The sequence below is a fragment of the Sphaerodactylus townsendi genome, linkage group LG06 (genome assembly GCF_021028975.2).
Source record: "Sphaerodactylus townsendi isolate TG3544 linkage group LG06, MPM_Stown_v2.3, whole genome shotgun sequence".
In the NCBI taxonomy this organism is placed as follows: Eukaryota; Metazoa; Chordata; class Lepidosauria; order Squamata; family Sphaerodactylidae; genus Sphaerodactylus; species Sphaerodactylus townsendi.
This window is the reverse complement of record NC_059430.1, coordinates 116,189,846-116,206,227: the sequence shown is the minus strand read 5'-3', so window position 1 is coordinate 116,206,227 and position 16,382 is coordinate 116,189,846. Positions and strand designations below refer to the sequence as shown.

General features: G+C 46.8%; 1 protein-coding gene across 1 annotated transcript in view; it reads right to left on the bottom strand.

Annotated features, from left to right (window-relative positions):
* Positions 1-16,185, bottom strand: part of LOC125435444 (IgGFc-binding protein-like) — a 52,757-nt gene extending 36,572 nt beyond the window's left edge. Inside the window, exons 1-6 of the mRNA XM_048501644.1 lie at positions 16,155-16,185; positions 12,823-12,876; positions 8,091-9,317; positions 5,020-5,369; positions 3,172-3,745; positions 435-1,036 (exon numbers count right to left, since the gene is read on the bottom strand). Coding sequence (XP_048357601.1) covers positions 435-1,036; positions 3,172-3,745; positions 5,020-5,369; positions 8,091-9,317; positions 12,823-12,874 — 2,805 coding nt within the window. The 5' untranslated portion in view covers positions 12,875-12,876; positions 16,155-16,185. The remainder of the gene's footprint in view (positions 1-434; positions 1,037-3,171; positions 3,746-5,019; positions 5,370-8,090; positions 9,318-12,822; positions 12,877-16,154) is intronic.
* Positions 16,186-16,382: the final 197 nt, after the last annotated feature.

Genomic DNA, 16,382 nt, shown 5'->3' with positions numbered 1-16,382 from the left:
CCCCCCCCCCCCCCACCCCCCCCCCCCCCCACCCCCCCCCCCCCCCACCCCCCCCCACCTCAACCCCCCCCCCCCCCCCCCCCCCCCCCTCCTAACCACCCCCCCCCCCCCCCCCCCCCCCCACCCCCCCCCCCCCCCACCCACCCCCCCCCCCACCCCCCCATCCCCCCCCCCTCCCCCCCACCCCCCCCCCCCCCCCCCCCCCCCCCCCCCCCCCCCCCCCCCCCCCCCCCCCCACCCCCCCCCCCCCCCCCCACCCCCCCCCCCCCCCCACCCCCACCATCAGCCCCTGCCAGCATGACCAATTGGCCATGCTGGCAGGGGCTGATGGGAATTGCAGTCCATAACATCTGGAGTGCCAAAGGTTCGCCACCACAGCACTAGCCTCTCTCAACTGAAGAAATAGAGATACAGGAAGGCTGTCGTAAGCTCACCATTATTCTTCCACGATAAGCCCAGCTGAGGGTAATCTCAATCCCGTAGACTTGAACCTTGACCAGTTTGTTCAGGGACGGAGACCCGCCACCTTGGCGTGCGTTCTGCACCAGGACTTGGAAATCCACCAGCTCCTGACTCTTCTTGCTCAGTCCCGCAAACTGGTAGAGACAGGTGCCCTGGAAGTTAAAATGCTGGCCGTCAAAGGTGTGATAGTGGGAGTGGCCGATGGCAGCACACGTTCCAAAGCCAGTTGGGTAGCAGTTCTGGATGCCGTTCTGGATCTGGCAGTGTTCCCCACTCTTACAACTCGCTCTCTGGCAAGTCACTTGCTTGGTTTGCGGGTCGCAGATGCAACGCTTGGTGCACGTGCTGTCTCCCCAGAACTCCTCCTTGGGGGGGAAGAGTCTCCCTTCAAAAACACACCCGCAGGCAGCCCGGGGAATGCATTTCCCAGCATCCATCACAAACCCTTCATCGCACTGGCAGGTCTCCACACAAGCCAAGGAGGAACAGTTGGTGGGGGTAGCTTGGTCGTTGCAAGTGGCGGGACACGCGGAGCCACAGAGCTTGTAGTGACTGTTCTCGGGGCAAGCCATTGCTGTGGAGAGTTAAAAAGAAGGGGGGAAAGCATTGGTACATGAGTGCCTGTCTTGCCACACCCCTAGGTCAGAATGGTTGCTTCCAGCAGTGATGATCGATCACACAGCACAAGAGGAAGCAAATCTCAGAAAATGCCATTCTTGCTGCCAAGATCGAGAAGCGACTGCAAGGATAGTGACGGAACCTGGCTATCTGACATGGGGAAGGTGCTGTGTTTTCGAGCTGCCTGCCTGAATTAACAAGAAACAAACCATTCATATTGTCTAACTCCTTTGCTTTGTAAAATCCTACTCTAATGAAAAATTGCATGGCATGACAGTGTACAGTACCCAATTCAAGTCAAGTCAACCTATAATGGCATACAAAATTGCAAATACGCTTACAATTCAGAACAATTTAAATATTGGTATTTAAAATGTTTTCCAAGAACTTAGCCACTGCCAAGGTAATCGATGGACTACAATCACGTAACAAAAAGCAAGTGGTCTGGAATTTAGAGTGATTAAGACTTGGAAGCAACAAAGGGTGGATTAAAATCATGCGCAGGTTACTATGAAGATGACATTCCAGAAGGATATGAGATATGGTTTCAGGTTTTCATTGGCACCGGCCCCCTCCGTTCACAGCCTGGGGGTCCACCTGGATTCGTCTCTTTCAATGGAGACCCAGGTGGCCCATACAACCCGGGTTGCTATAGTTTTTCCACCTCCGTCAGGCCCCCACTGGCTGGCCCTCTTCCTCCCGTTGACCTAAATGGGCCACTGTGATCCATGCAACGGTCACCTCCAGGCTAGACTATTGTAATTTGCTCTACGCTGGCCTGCCCTTGCGCCTGATCCGGAAGTTAAAGCTGGTCCAGCATGCGGCAGCACGCTTACTTACAGGAGGTGCCTACCATGATCATATTCAGCCTGTACTGCGCCAGCTGCACTGGCTCCCAGTGGAATTCCGAATCATCCACAAGGTATGGGTATTAACTTTTAAGGCTTTGCGCGGCCTGGGGCCCTCGTACCTTTGGGATCGCCTTACCCCATATGTCCCTCTGCGTTCGGCAGAGGCCAATCTACTGGTGGTCCCCAGCCCCTCAATGATACGGCTGGCCCCCGTCTGGTGGAACACTCTTCCTCCTACTGTCCGGGCCCTGCGGGATCTTGGAGAGTTCCACAGGGCCTGTAAGACCGAGTTGTTCCACTGGGCTTTTGGGGAGGCCAGCCATTGAGCGCCCTCTTTGCCTCTCCCTTTTTAACACCCTGGGAGCTGAGACATCTAGATCTACTGTCCCCCTCTTTGGGAGGGTTTTATTGATAGTTTTAATACTGGACGCCAAGTGGTTTTTGTAGAACGCTGTAATTTTATGTTTTAATGATGTTATTTATATTAATTATTTATTGCTTATGTGATATTAATTTGTTGTTCACCGCCCAGAGCCCTCAGGGGATGGGGCGGTATATAAATATGATAATAAAATAAATAAATAAATAAAATATAGGAGATCACCATCCGCAACGGCATAGTCTCTGTTGCTTGGGAATTTGGAGGTATCTCCCAGAAGTAACCGCTGATGGGAAGTGTACAGTACCCATTCTGCATGTGTGCTCTGTAAGTATGTTGTGTGTATTACCATCCGACTATTGCCATCACAGCCCAATCCCCTCCCAGGAATGTATGGAAGAGGATGCATCAGTCACGGGCTGCCATCTGTTGTTTTATTTACTATTTACTGTCGTTTCATTTACTATTTAACTGGTTATGTTGACTGCTATGTTTTAATTTATATATTGGTATTTATTGGGGTTTTATAGTGTTTTGTGGTAGTTTATTTTGGGGGTGGGCGCCTGGGCGGTATATCAAGCCTAATCAATCAACCAATCAATTAATTAATAAAGCACCATCAAGTTGCCACCAGCTTTCGGTGATCCCGGAGGGTTTTCAAGCCAAGAGAGGAAAAGAGGCGGTGGGCCATTGCCTGCCTCTATATAGCAACCCTGAACTTCTTTGGTGGCCTCCCATCCAAGTTTTAACCAGGGCCGACCCTGCTTAGCTTCTGAGATCTGATGAGAGGGGGCCAGCCTGAGCCATCCAGGTCAGTGCTCAATTTTCAATCATACCCCCTGAGCAATTAATTCTACTCACGGCAGCCAGTGAGCGTCCTCCAGTCAGATAAGACAACTCCTTCTCTCTGGCAGGCATCTGCATAGGTCTCCAGTGCTTGGCACAATGCCTGTCTGTAGCCCCCATAGATATAAAGGTCATAGGCACAGTTGTCCACAAAGATCTCTGGGTCAAGGACAGAGTGGCAGTGGCTGAACGGGCCACCCTCTTTTTTGCTGATCCAGCCACAGAAGAGCTCCACTTTATATTTGATGAGCACCTCCACGGTCACCTTCTTGCATTCTCCGTGGCAGTCGTCCTGGCAGAGGCTATCACCATCTTCCACCTTCCAGCTGTGACCAAACTCCACGGGACTGGGGGCCAAGGACCCGCTTGCAGTTTTGAAATCATCAGCAGGGTCCCCGTTGTAGTTACCACACAGGCCACAAACATTTTCAAAGAAGCTACTGGAGATCTTCACTAGTAGGTAGTGGTTCCAGTCATAGGAGACCTTTAGCAAGAAGTTAGTCTCAATAACGACCAACCTCCCACTCTGGTAGAGGCGCAGTTTTCCGTCATGGAGGGAGATAGGCAGGCGAGAACGCTGGTTGTTCACCTGATATAGTAAAAGTTGTCATTAGAGACACATTAAACAATGTCCCAGTTATGAAAGGAAGTTCATGAAATCATACGGCTGGTGTGGACGAAAAAGGGTCCAACCCCTAACTGTGGGACGTGGCTATTACAGCCGCCAGCTTCGACATGGAGCTTGGAGAGATCTCTAGGCTCCACCTGGAGGTTGGCAACTCTTGGACCATACCACTTCAGAATTTAGATTTATTGCAGTCTTAGACCAACAGAAAATACTTACAAAATGCAAGATAAGCTCTTTGATTAAAAGTAATAGGCGTAGATCAAAATTACAATAACTACCTAAAATGAGTCAGATTGAAATACCATTGGTCTTAATTTACATTTAAGTGAGAGCATTACCACTTCAGAATGCAGACTGGGGAATCCAAAGCCCGAATTTCTTCGGGCCTAGCATAAACCCGTAACATGGATCCTCTCCTATCCCACAACAATTGTTCAAATGTGGCCGTGTTAGTCATTAGAGGGGGGAAAAATTAAGAAAATCCAGTTGCATCGTTAATGCTAGATAATTTCTAAAATTACAATAGCTATTTATATGTACTAGACATTTACAAAGCAGGAGGTTTTTGAATCACACAGCAGTATAAGGGCTAGCTACAAGCAGGGAGATCAGTTAGTGCGTTATGAAAGAGCTTTTCCAAATAAGGCTCACACTGGCCAGCCCTGGGCAGCGGTGGGATTCTGCAGGTTCGCACCACTTTGGCAGAACCAGTTGTTAAAATGGTGCTTGTAAACAACCAGTTGATAAATTATTTGAAGCCCATCACCGGAACCAGTTGTTAAATTATTTGAAGCCCACCACCGGAACCGGTTGTTAAATTATTTGAAGCCCACCACCGGAACCGGTTGTTAAATTATTTGAAGCCCACCACCGGAACCGGTTGTTAAATTATTTGAAGCCCACCACCGGAACCGGTTGTTAAATTATTTGAAGCCCACCACTGGAACCGGTTGTTAAATTATTTGAAGCCCCCCACTGGCTGGGTAACAAATTACCTACCCCAGCCCTAATTTCCTATCTCTGAAGAATTAAGGAATAAAAGAAAAAATGGTCTCAAAATAGTGATGCTGAAGGAATTTCCCCTCATCTATAGTAACTATAGTTATTCACTCGTAACAGCATGCATGGAGGATTCATAATCAACCATACTCTAATCTCTTACAAGAAGAAAAGAAACCGCAGTATCTGTTTAGGCACTGACTTACACAACCGTGACGTTAGAATTTGATCCTTACCCTAACTAGGCCACGTTCATTTCTGGCCACGCTTATATGATACCCGTAAACCTGGACTGTCACAGAGCCGACATAGGATACTGTTTTCCTGCCCCGATTTTCATTCTTAGCCGTGATGTGAAAAGGTGGGAGGGTTGAATCTGATCCGCAGGTCTTGGCCATAGTATAGGTACAGGTGCCCATGAAGTTGTACTTCTGTTTGTCAAAAGTCCGGTAATGAGGGTCACCCATGGCCCAGCAGATACCACTGGATTGGGGCACACAAACCGGGCGGTCATTGATTATCTGGCAGGATTCCTTCTTCCGGCACTGCACAGAATTACAGGAAGGTTTGGGAGGAAGCAGAGAGGCTGGCAAGAAAAGGCAATGAAAAGGGTTATTGGGAGAGTAAGGAACCAAACGGAGCAAAAAACTGATGTGGAAATGTATAGAAAAGAGATAGGATGCGTGGTCGTCTAGCAGATAAACATAACAGGTCATCCCTGCTACTCAAAAAAGAATATGCATCTGACTTGCAAAAGATTTCCTTTCTGTTGGACAACCCTAGTTTTTTTTAAAAAAAAATCTGTCTCCAAGGCAGCTTCCCTTGAACACATGATCATATTGAAACAGTCTTTATTTGGCGCAGTTGCCAAATACTTGGATTCGTATACGAAACAGCGCTCTAGGAGCAAAATCTGAACTTTTCCCTCTTTTTTCTTTGTTTTGTATTTTAGTTCCCCTCTATTTAGTTAAGTGGACCTGTGTATATAATACCACGATATTGTTATGCCAATAAAGGTTCTTTGATTTGAACATAACAGGTGGTACAGTGGGATGGAGAGAATCTCTTGCTTTTTTCTGAGACAAGGAATGGTAATGTGAAATCACAGAACTGCAGTTGTGGGGAAAGAACCATCAAGCCACAGCCCATTTTTAGTACCCCCTCGGGGTTTTCAAGGCAGGCAAGAGACCTGCAAAGGTAGTTTCCTATTTCCTGCCTCTGCATAGCAACCTGGACTTCCTTGGTGGTCTCCAGATCAAGTACTACCCAAGGTTGACTATACTTAGCTTCTGAGTTCTAACAAGATCAGGCTTGTCTGAGCTATCTAGGTCAGGGGGAAACTGCAAAGACAATTAAATCATCTTCACATCATTCTGTCTCTCTCTATTCCTGGCTACCCCCAACAGTGGTGTACCTAAACAAAATGGCACCCCCTGGCCTGGAGTAAGAACTAAAATGGCACCCCCAGGCTCACCCCAAATTTTCTCCCTCCCTCAAATTGTGCCCCTACCTCCTTGTGCCCGGCCTCTCCTGCGGCATGGTGCCCGGCGGCTCCCTCTATGCCAGGGCTGTGGTCGCCAGCTTCAGGACTGCCAGGCACCACACTGCAAGAGAGGCCGGGGATGAGTCTTTAGAAGAAGAGAATGCCAAAGTAGAGGGCTAACCACTAGGACGGCCTCTCATATAATCCTGACTTGGCATGTAGCTTGGAAACTTCAAAAGGCTTTCTTTGTCAATCAGAGAGGTCATGATGGAATAATTGGGGAAAATGGTCTTATGAGGTTGAGCGCAGGTCTTTTCCAGTGTTGTAAGTCATCACTTTCACATTGCATTAAGCCCGAAGGAGAGCAGAAAACTCCTCTGACACATAGAACTTTTCCACATGCCCAGCTTTACCACAGTTTTTCCCAGGGGTCAGACCTTATGTTTTGGAAGCATTTTCTGTGAAATCACTCCACATATCTGTCATTTCTCCCTGTCATTTTTTGGGGGGGAGCGGGGGTTACCCCTTGTCACTTCAGCTGCATTTATTCCCACAGGGTACTGCTGGAAATATGTTATTCCTAATGATGGAGAGATGTCAACCATGATGCAGAAGAACAACCCTCCCCCTTTTTCCTTTTGCACAGTTGCTGTAGCAATACTGAGCAATTTGAAGTGGCAATTCAGAAATGTCTCAGCCTCCTTTTCTTCTATTGAGAATTACCAACCCAAAACGGAGGCCAAAACAATACATGGAGCAGGCGCCATTACCTTACGGAATAGAAACACTTAGCTCCCCCCCAAAAAGAACAACATTTTCTGACTGGCAAAATTCGATCTGTAGTAACACGCAACCATTGCTGAAGCACCCATTTACATGCAGCAATTGCCTCAGCATATCAGTTTTCTATCACTGATGTAATCGACCCCAGCTTCAAAATTACTCTGTGCCCTAACATTACATGTTCAATATGAAATTGACAAAGCTGATCCAGTTTGTATTTCTATCTGAACATTAACATTGCAAGTTCCATGTGAAATTGACAAAGCTGATCTAATTGACCCCACTTCTTTGTATCTCTGCCTCAAAGTTACATTGCAAGTTTGACATAAAAAAGATTAAAAAATTAAATCATTTCAAAAATAGGAGGAGTGGAAGAGAAAATGACTGAATGAGAAATTGGGAAACTACACAGGGCATGGCGAAGGACCAGGTGGGGGAGAAATAAAGACTGTTTCAATATGATCATGTGTTCAAGGGAAGCTGCCTTGGAGACAGATTTTTTTTAAAAAAAATCATGGTTAAAGTGCTCAGGAGAACAATGGAGGAACAATGAAGGGAAAAGATTTCCAAAACTGAAAAGAAGAAAAAAGTGTAGAATTCAAAGGAAAATCATAGCATTTGGTGACAAGATAATTGTAAAATGCAGAAAAAGGCATAAAGGTCATTACAAACTCATCTAAAGTATGTGGAAAGGAGGGAAGAATCTAAAATTTGGGATAGAGTGGAACAATGGTGACATAGCTGTTCTATGGGACTATTTGTCACGCCATGATATTTTTAACCTATTTTCTTCCTGCTCCCAAAGTAGCTAACAGGAATGATATTCTCCACTCCTTATCTTCGCAACTACCCTATCAGGTAGGTAATGCTGAGAGAGAGGGACTGATCCAAGCTTCCATGGCAGAGCGGGGATTCGAGTTTAGGTCTCCTAGATCATAGCCCAGCATCCTAGCTACGTTACATGTACCTACATTGCATTTTAACAATTGTTTGCTCCTGATAAATTCAGCCCCATGATCCTCGTCCCTGGTCATGACTCACCACTTTGGCAGAGGGCCACTGCCCCATAGCCATTCTGATTGGCAATACCAAAACTCAGCAGGCCAAAGGGGGTGTCTGGATGGCCCACTGTATACTGGCTTGACGCTTCCCCCAGGCTGTACTCCCTCCACACATATTCAGATCCTGGAATTGGCTTCCAAGAAACACCGCCCAACGGCTTTCCATCCATGGCAACTGCAGCAGCCACCGCCTTCTTTGCAATGACGAGGGCATAGTTCTCAAAGCCCGTCTGGCTCCTGAGGGAGTAGGAAGTGCAATAACTGGATGTATCTGGGATATTGAGGAGGAAAGGGTCAAAAGCTATCCTGTTATATGAACCACCGGTACAGAAGAAGAAGACTTGTATGCCAGCACTGGCTGAGATGTAGAGGGGAGCCGACGGGGTAACTTTCAGCTGAAAAACTGTGCCAGCCATGACGAGCTGGTTCTTATGAGTCCCACCGGAGAAGTAGGTGACAAGGGTGCTCTGGGAGGCCACAATATAGGCAATGTCATACTTCGTCTGGAAGGAGAGCGGCGGAACAAAAAAGGACCGACCCCAGCTAGTCACGGGCAGTAGCTGTTCCACTACATGGTTGCACTTGGTGTTCAGGCGGGCACAGCTGTGGCCACTCAGCACCGCCACCGGTTGTGATGATCTGATGCGCGTGCCAGAGAGATCTTGCCGGCTTTGGAACTGGACGGCTTCGTACGGCAAAAGGGAGACACTCAGCTTGGTTCCCGTTTTGTAAATACGCTGCTGGAATCTCACACTCCCCTTGAGATAGATCTCCACTTCAACAGCTTCACGCCACGCAATGATGGAGAATTCCTTATATAACCCGGTTCCGTCTCCGGGAGGCGTGAGGATGAAGTATTCTGTGCCGAGACTGTCTACGGGATAGACCACGTTTGTGTCAGCTGAGTTCTGCTTGGAGTTGAGTGCCAATACGGAAACATCTTGATCCGCTTCCACCAGAACTGTGTTGCAGAATTTAGCTGTGCCGGGCATCTCAGCATATTTTGGGATCGTCACGACTTGCGTCTGACCCCGAGTGAGGATGAAGTTGCCTCGGAATTGGGATTTGTAGATTGAGACGGTGACTCTGGTGGAGGATGCGTAGCCAGAGATGAAAAGCTGGAACTGAGCTCCAGGATGGTCCATCTTGTAGTTTTGCATGAAAGCTGTAATGAACTGCCGGCCAGTTGGGGCTACAGCATGGAGGCCTGGAAGAATGGGGAAAAGGAAAAAGCAATACTGTTGGAGATATTTTCTTTCCCTTTTTTGCGGTCAAGTCGCAGTTGAGTTATGGCAACCCCGTAGGGTTTTCAAAACAAGAGATCATCAGAGGTGGTTTACCATTGCCTGCCTCTGTGTAGCAACCACGGAGTTCTTTGGTGATCTCCCATCCAAATACTGACTAAGGCTGACCCTGCTTAGTTTCTAACATCTGATGAGTTCAGGCTAGCCTAGGCTATCCAGGTTAGGGAAGGTCCCCATGGAGAGATGTAAACAGAAGCGTACCAAAGGTGCAACAGGTAGGGCATGTACCCTAGGTGCTACCCCTTGAAGGGAGACCTAGCCTTTGCTCTGCGGCCTCTGGAAAGGACAGGCAGAGCACAGGCAGCAGAGTAGGGAAAAGGATGGTCCATTGCCGAGGTGCACCCCACCCTGAACTACACGTGAAGTTTGGGGGTGGGGTTCTCAGTTCAACACTGGGTAGTGCTTGTCCTACGCGCCATTTTTAGTAGCTACATCCCTGCATGTAAATATCATTTTTGAGAGGCTATTAATGAAAAGGGATGCCGCCTGGAAGATCAACTGAGTCAAACTCCCAAAGGACATCCCAGTTACATTAGGAATGTTTGGTGGCAGCCCCAGACTCTCTGTACCACTAGTACCACCCCAAACCTCCTGGAGCCCTGACAGGAGGAGCAGTGAATGGTAGCAGTCAAAGTGGCACCAACACCAGCCATACCATGGAGCCCCAGTGGCCCCAAGAGCCTGGAGGAAGAAAATACAGTGAGAGTCAAATCAGCACTAGCCGTGGTTCCGGGACCCCAGTCAAGAGGAAAGGAGGTCGTGACAGTGGCCTGGGGCATACCGACATCATCAACCTGGGACTCCCTGGAACCTCCCTGCCAGTGGTGGCACTGGCAGCAATTCCTTACATTTGCCAGGTAGCCCTTGGCTATCAGCAGGAGATGAAGGGACAGGGTTGCCAGATCCAAGTAGGGAAATACCTGCAGATTCAAGTTGTGGAGCCTGGAGAAAACAGGGGTTGGGGTAATGAAGTGCCTTAACAAGGTACAATGCCATAGAGCCCACCCTTCAAAGCATTCATTCTCTCCAGAGGAATATATTTCTGTTGCCTGGAGACCAGTTGTAATAGCAGAAGATCTCCCGGTGGCCCCTGAGATTGTAGGATGGAGCTTAGGGAGAAGAGGGATCTCATTAGGGCAGGATGCCCTAAAGTCTTCCTCCAAAGCATCCATTTTCTCCAGGGGAACTGATCTCTGTAGTCTGGAGATTAGCTGTAATTCCAGGGGCCCCCAGTTCCCACGTCAGGCTGGTGTCTCTAAACCTCCCAAAGGTTGGGGGAGGTGGGGCCTATCTAGTTGGTCTGTCCCAACAAATCTCTTGCAGCAGCCCGCAGGAGCTCCAGGCGTGGCAGGGCATGCCGTCTATTCTAGAAACTAGACTCCCAAATAGATCTTCTAGACAGCTTGGGAAAGGAGCTCAGCTTTAATGAATGAACACCGTAACAATCCACACCAGTAAAAAATTGTAATGAGGCACTCTCGAAAGGGAAAGATGGGGACTGTGGTTTCCTTGGAATGGGAAATATTGATTTTTACTTATTTTTAATGAATTCAAGGTGGTTTACATTATTGATACAATTGACCATAAACGGCAAGAGTGATAAGGTTGGTCACACTCCTTTTCTACACTACAGGATGTTGATTTATACAAGGGATCATTTCGTAATGTGAGAACAAAACAACACACCAGATGAGATATTGGAGTACGACTGCAGCCGTAGAACAAAAATACAAATGTATTGATTACAAATGAAAATATCACATAGGGCAGTGGTGGCGAACCTTTGGCACTCCAGATGTTATGGACTACAATTCCCATCAGCCCCTGCCAGCATGGCCAATTGGCAGGGGCTGATGGGAATTGTAGTCCATAACATCTGGAGTGCCAAAGGTTTGCCACCATGGACATAGGGCCTTCTACTATGATGTGATGTTTTTAATTTGTAATCAATGCATTTGCATTTTTGTTATGCCGCAGTTTCTTACCTAGTGGCCCCAGCCAATTCTTGATCTTCGGGTACTTAATTCTTGTTTTAGGGTTAAGTTTGTTATCTTCCCCTTATCTGGCTTGCGTAGGATCTCAGCTGGCAGCATTTTCAAAATGTAACGTATCAAACATTTCAACACCAAATTCTCCGGAGGCTCAGGGTGCAAGGGAAGAAGGGTCTATATGCCCCTGTAAGGGTTGCCAGGCCCCAGTTAGGACCTAGAGATCCCCCAGTATCTCCATACGACAGAGATTATTCCCCCGAGAGAAAATGGCTACTTTGGATGGTTGACTGCAGTGGTGGGATTCGGCAGAACCGGTTGTTAAAATGGTGCTTGTAAACAACCGGTTGTTAAATTATTTGAATCCCACCACCAGAACCAGTTGTTAAATTATTTGAATCCCACCACTGGTTGACTGTATGGCATTATATCTCACTAAGGTCCCCCCCCCTTCAAACTCCACTGTCCCCAGGCTTCACCCCTGACTCTTCAGAAATTAAACAAGCCAGAATTGGTATTTCTAGCTCTGGTATCGATGGAACTTCTCCCACCCAAAGAAACTTTGTAGGAAATGACAACAGCACAGATATTTTACATATTTACTTCATTTATATTCCACCTTTCTCACAAGCATCTTAGAACATTGTTCTCTCCTCTACTTTATCCTTGCAACACCCTTGTGAGGGAGGTAAGGCTGACAGCATGTGACTGGTCCAAGTTTACCCATCAAGCTTCAGTGGCAAAGTCGGCTTTGAACCTGGTCTCCCGGATCTTAGTCCAACACCGCTTTACAACAGAGGCATTATCTAGCTTTTTCTTACAGAGTCCCTGAATAACAAAAGCCACACCAACTGCTATCATTTCCTGGCTGCAATTCTTGTGGGTAGACCATCTGATCACCCCAATCCCTTCGTTTTTGCAGTCTGTAATCCTAGGGTTACCAACCTCCAGATGATGGCTGGACATCTGCTGTCCAGGTGACAGAGGTCAGTTCACCCAGAAAAAAATGGCTGCTTTAAAGGGGACGCTATGGCATTATACCCTATTGAAGTCCCTCCCTTCCCCAAACTCCACCGTTCTCAGGTTCTAGACCAGGGGTGTCCAACTCTGGCACTTCAGAGGTTCATGGACTACAATTCCCATCAGCCCCTGCTGGCATGGCCATGCACTTCAGTGGTGTTTTTCAAGGCTAACAGATCCTGAGTCAGGCTGTAGCTATATGGGAGTATCCTCCTCGACCACCCAGGCCTTCACCCTTTTTCTTCCCTCAGAGCCTTTAAGGACCCTCATCCAGCCCAATTGCACCTCCTGGGGCCTTGGTAAGTCTTTCTCCTGGGGTTTCTCCTGGACCATATGAACCCTCTCCTGGTCGAGGCAGGAGTCTGGAGGTACAGTCCCTAGACACCGGTTTCTTACTCACCACCAAAGAGAGCCATCCCAACGCTGATTAGCAGCAGCATCCTGGCTCCCATGGCTGCAAAAGAGAACAAGAACGCTGGTTAAGACGGAGGACTGTCTGATTAATTACTGGTTCTGTTTTGATGCTGACCTGTGCATGGTGTTGGCAGTTCACTCTGGGCTTGTACAGAATGCCACTGCATGAGTGAAGTTTGCTGAGCAATGAAGCTGGTCCCTGCAGGGTGTTCAGTTCCAAGCCAAGTTTTAACAGTGTTGGGTCACTTATATGTGGGTGTGGGTGTAAAGTGTCCTCAAGTCACAGCTGATCTTAGCACATCAGAAACAGCTCATGCTTACCCTAGTAATGCCCTGACCTGGATGGCCCATCTCAGAAGCTAAGCAGGTTTGGCCCTGGTAAGCACTTTGCTGGGAGACCACCACAGGAGCCCAGGGTTGCTATGCAGAGGCAAGTGGTGGCAAACCACCTCTGTTGATTTTAGACTTGGAGATTCAGCTGCAACAAATACCAGATTCTGGCCAAATATGGGCGAATTTGGACATATTCGGGTGAAAATTGGCCGAATATGCCCTGCCCGAATCTGAACAAATTCGAATGCAAGCTATTCGGGCTTTTCTGGGGTATTTTGGTGTTTTTTTGCGTTTTGGCCTGAAGGGGGTGCGTTTTTAAAGCTAGCGGCACCAACATTTCAGAGTATGATCCGGGGACTGTCCTGATGATGCCCCCTGAGTCTAATAAAGTTTGGTTCAGGGGGGTCAAAGTTATGGACCCCCAAAATGGGTGGCCCATTCCCCATTGTTTCCAATGGGAGCGAACAGAATATGGGGCTACCCCTTGGAGGGTCCATAACTTTGGCCCTCCTGAACCAAACTTCGCCAAACTTTGGGGATATCATAAGGACAGTCTCTGGATGAGACCCCAAAATTTTGGTGCCAGTAGATTTAACAATGCACCCCTGAAAGTCACCCAAAGAAATTTCCCCAGATTCTGTGCTCTAAAGTGCCTTGACTCCATTGTAGTCAATGGGGAATTTCTTGGGGGAGGGCTGTGGGATGCAGCCTGTGACACTTGATGACACTTAAGTTGCCTGTGACTTGATGACACTTTCTCCCCCCCCCCATAACAGAGACTCCCTTTTTGACACAGAGATTTAGCTCTATATTACAAAAATTATCATATAAAGTGACCCTCAGGGATAGCCTATAGCAGCTTAGCAGTTATTGTCAACAAATTATATCCCCAAGTCCATATTTGAGCATGTTCTATGCAAACAAATAATATTTTGAAGTACTAGATATCTCAATTGACCTGTCAGCAAATACCTACCTTTACTCGATAGAAAAATAATCTGATCAACAAACACTCTGCTTCACAAATGTGCACCATTCAAATGGATTGGGTCATAATTCCATATTCCAGAGGGTGAAAAAAGAGCAATACCTAAACTTTGGCGAATTGGAAATTCTGGTAAACTTCTTCCAAATGTTTGGGTTGGATTCAGACTAAATTTTCTGAAAGAAATGGAACTTCTGGCCTCAAGTGCTTTTGCAAAGTTTCAGCTAATTTGTCAGCTGCATCTATTCCTGATTCAGTCAGCTTTAGTCACAGCGGGCTATGCCTTGGTTACATCTAGACTGCTGTATTACTGTAATGCACTCTCCTTAGTTGACCCTTGAAGACTGTTCAGAAGCTGCAGCTAGTGCAGAATGTTTCAACTATACTGCTGGTTGGAGTATGACCTCAAACTACAGCAATTACCCAGGCTAACCAATCCACTACCAAGCCCAATTCAATATGTTGGTTTTGACTTGTAAAGCCCTCCATGGCGTAGGACTAGGGTATCTGGAGGACCTTTATCTTCTTTTTTAAAATCTTTTTTTATTTTGTCAGCATACAAAGAACGAAAAAAGTCAACACTTTCACACCATCACCACATCAATTCAAAACAAAAATATGGAATACAAAAAAGAAAAATAGGCACACAAAGGGATTAAAACATAACTCATACAACAACTAATTATTTTTAATTATTATTTATTATGTTTGTATATCGCCCTCCCCCGAAGGGCTCAGGGCGGTGAACATAGAATATACAGAGTATAAATAAAATCAACAAACAACCAAAAATTAAATTATAGCTCTGCACATCTTAAAACTAGTCCCCTAAACCTATTATAACCCACTAAGCTATACACACCATAACACCAAAGAATGACTTCCCACGATCTCATTGTTGAATTCTAATCCATTCTACACACTCTATCATTTCTAATATTCTATCTCAATCTGCTGTTTTCTTTTCAATCTCAAATCCTGCAATTATTTCTCTTCTACCGTGTTTTTTCAAAAGGTAGTCCGTAAAAGGTTTCCAGTTTTCTGCAAACTTCTCTGTATTACTGTTGCTTTATAAAGTTGTTGATTTTGCTATTTCTGAATATTCTGTGACCTTCTGTATGCAATCTTCCTTTGTTGGTAAAGGATCTTTATCTTCCATATGTTCTTGCCTGGGAATGAAGGACAAAGGGACAGGCTTTCCTGGCCTGTCAAAGAAGTTTGTTTGGTGGGTGCAGAAGAAAGGGCTTTGTGTGGAAGTGGAAGACAGTTTTATTTAGGACTGCTTTTGATTAATTTATTAGCATTCCTAAAATGGGATTTAAAATTTTAGCATACATGGATTTTAGAAGAGTCTGAAGAGTTTGGATTTATATCCCCCCTTTCTCTCCTGTAGGATACTCAAAGGGGCTTACAATCTCCTTGCCCTTCCCCCCCTCACAACAAACACCCTGTGAGGTAGGTAAGGCTGCGAGAGCTCCCAAAAGCTGTGACTAGCCCCAGGTCACCCAGCTGGCGTGTGCGAGAGTGCACAGGCTAATCTGAATTCCCCAGATAAGCCTCCACAGCTCAGGCGGCAGAGCGGGGAATCAAACCCGGTTCCTCCAGATTAGAATGCACCTGCTCTTAACCACCTTAGTTATATTGTAATCCGTCTTGAGTTCTCTATGGAAGAAAGGTGACTAATAAATGTTTTTAACACCACCACCACCAATCATAACAGTAGCAGCAACAACTTCCTTGCCTCTGCCTCTCACTGCAGCCCAATGATCTACACAAACTGCTGCTCCTGGGGGAAGGGGGTCTACGGCTGGTGGGGGAATTGTCATCTGGACCCAACCCCCTGTTTTTATCCATCCTCAATACTGATGTAGATGTCATCTGTTAAAACTCATAATTTGTCATCCTTTCATCAGGTCGCTCAACGATAAAGTGAAGGCTTAGAGCTTTCCATTCCATCACACCTTCATGACAGAGGCAACAATCGAAACAAGCACACTTACCTGCCGGGAGCACCTGCCTATCTCAACACCCAGCCAGCAGAGTTTATATAGCAGGGAGTCCCCAACCTATTAAGGTGGCACTTAAAGGTATATTGAAAGACTGAGTCATCGCTTTCTAAAGGAGGGACACCAAAGGAGGGACACTAAAGGAGGGATTTGGTTCAATGCAAATTCAACTCCCCACTCCGGGGAAGTGTTTTGCCCCATTTAATAATGGATTAACGTTAG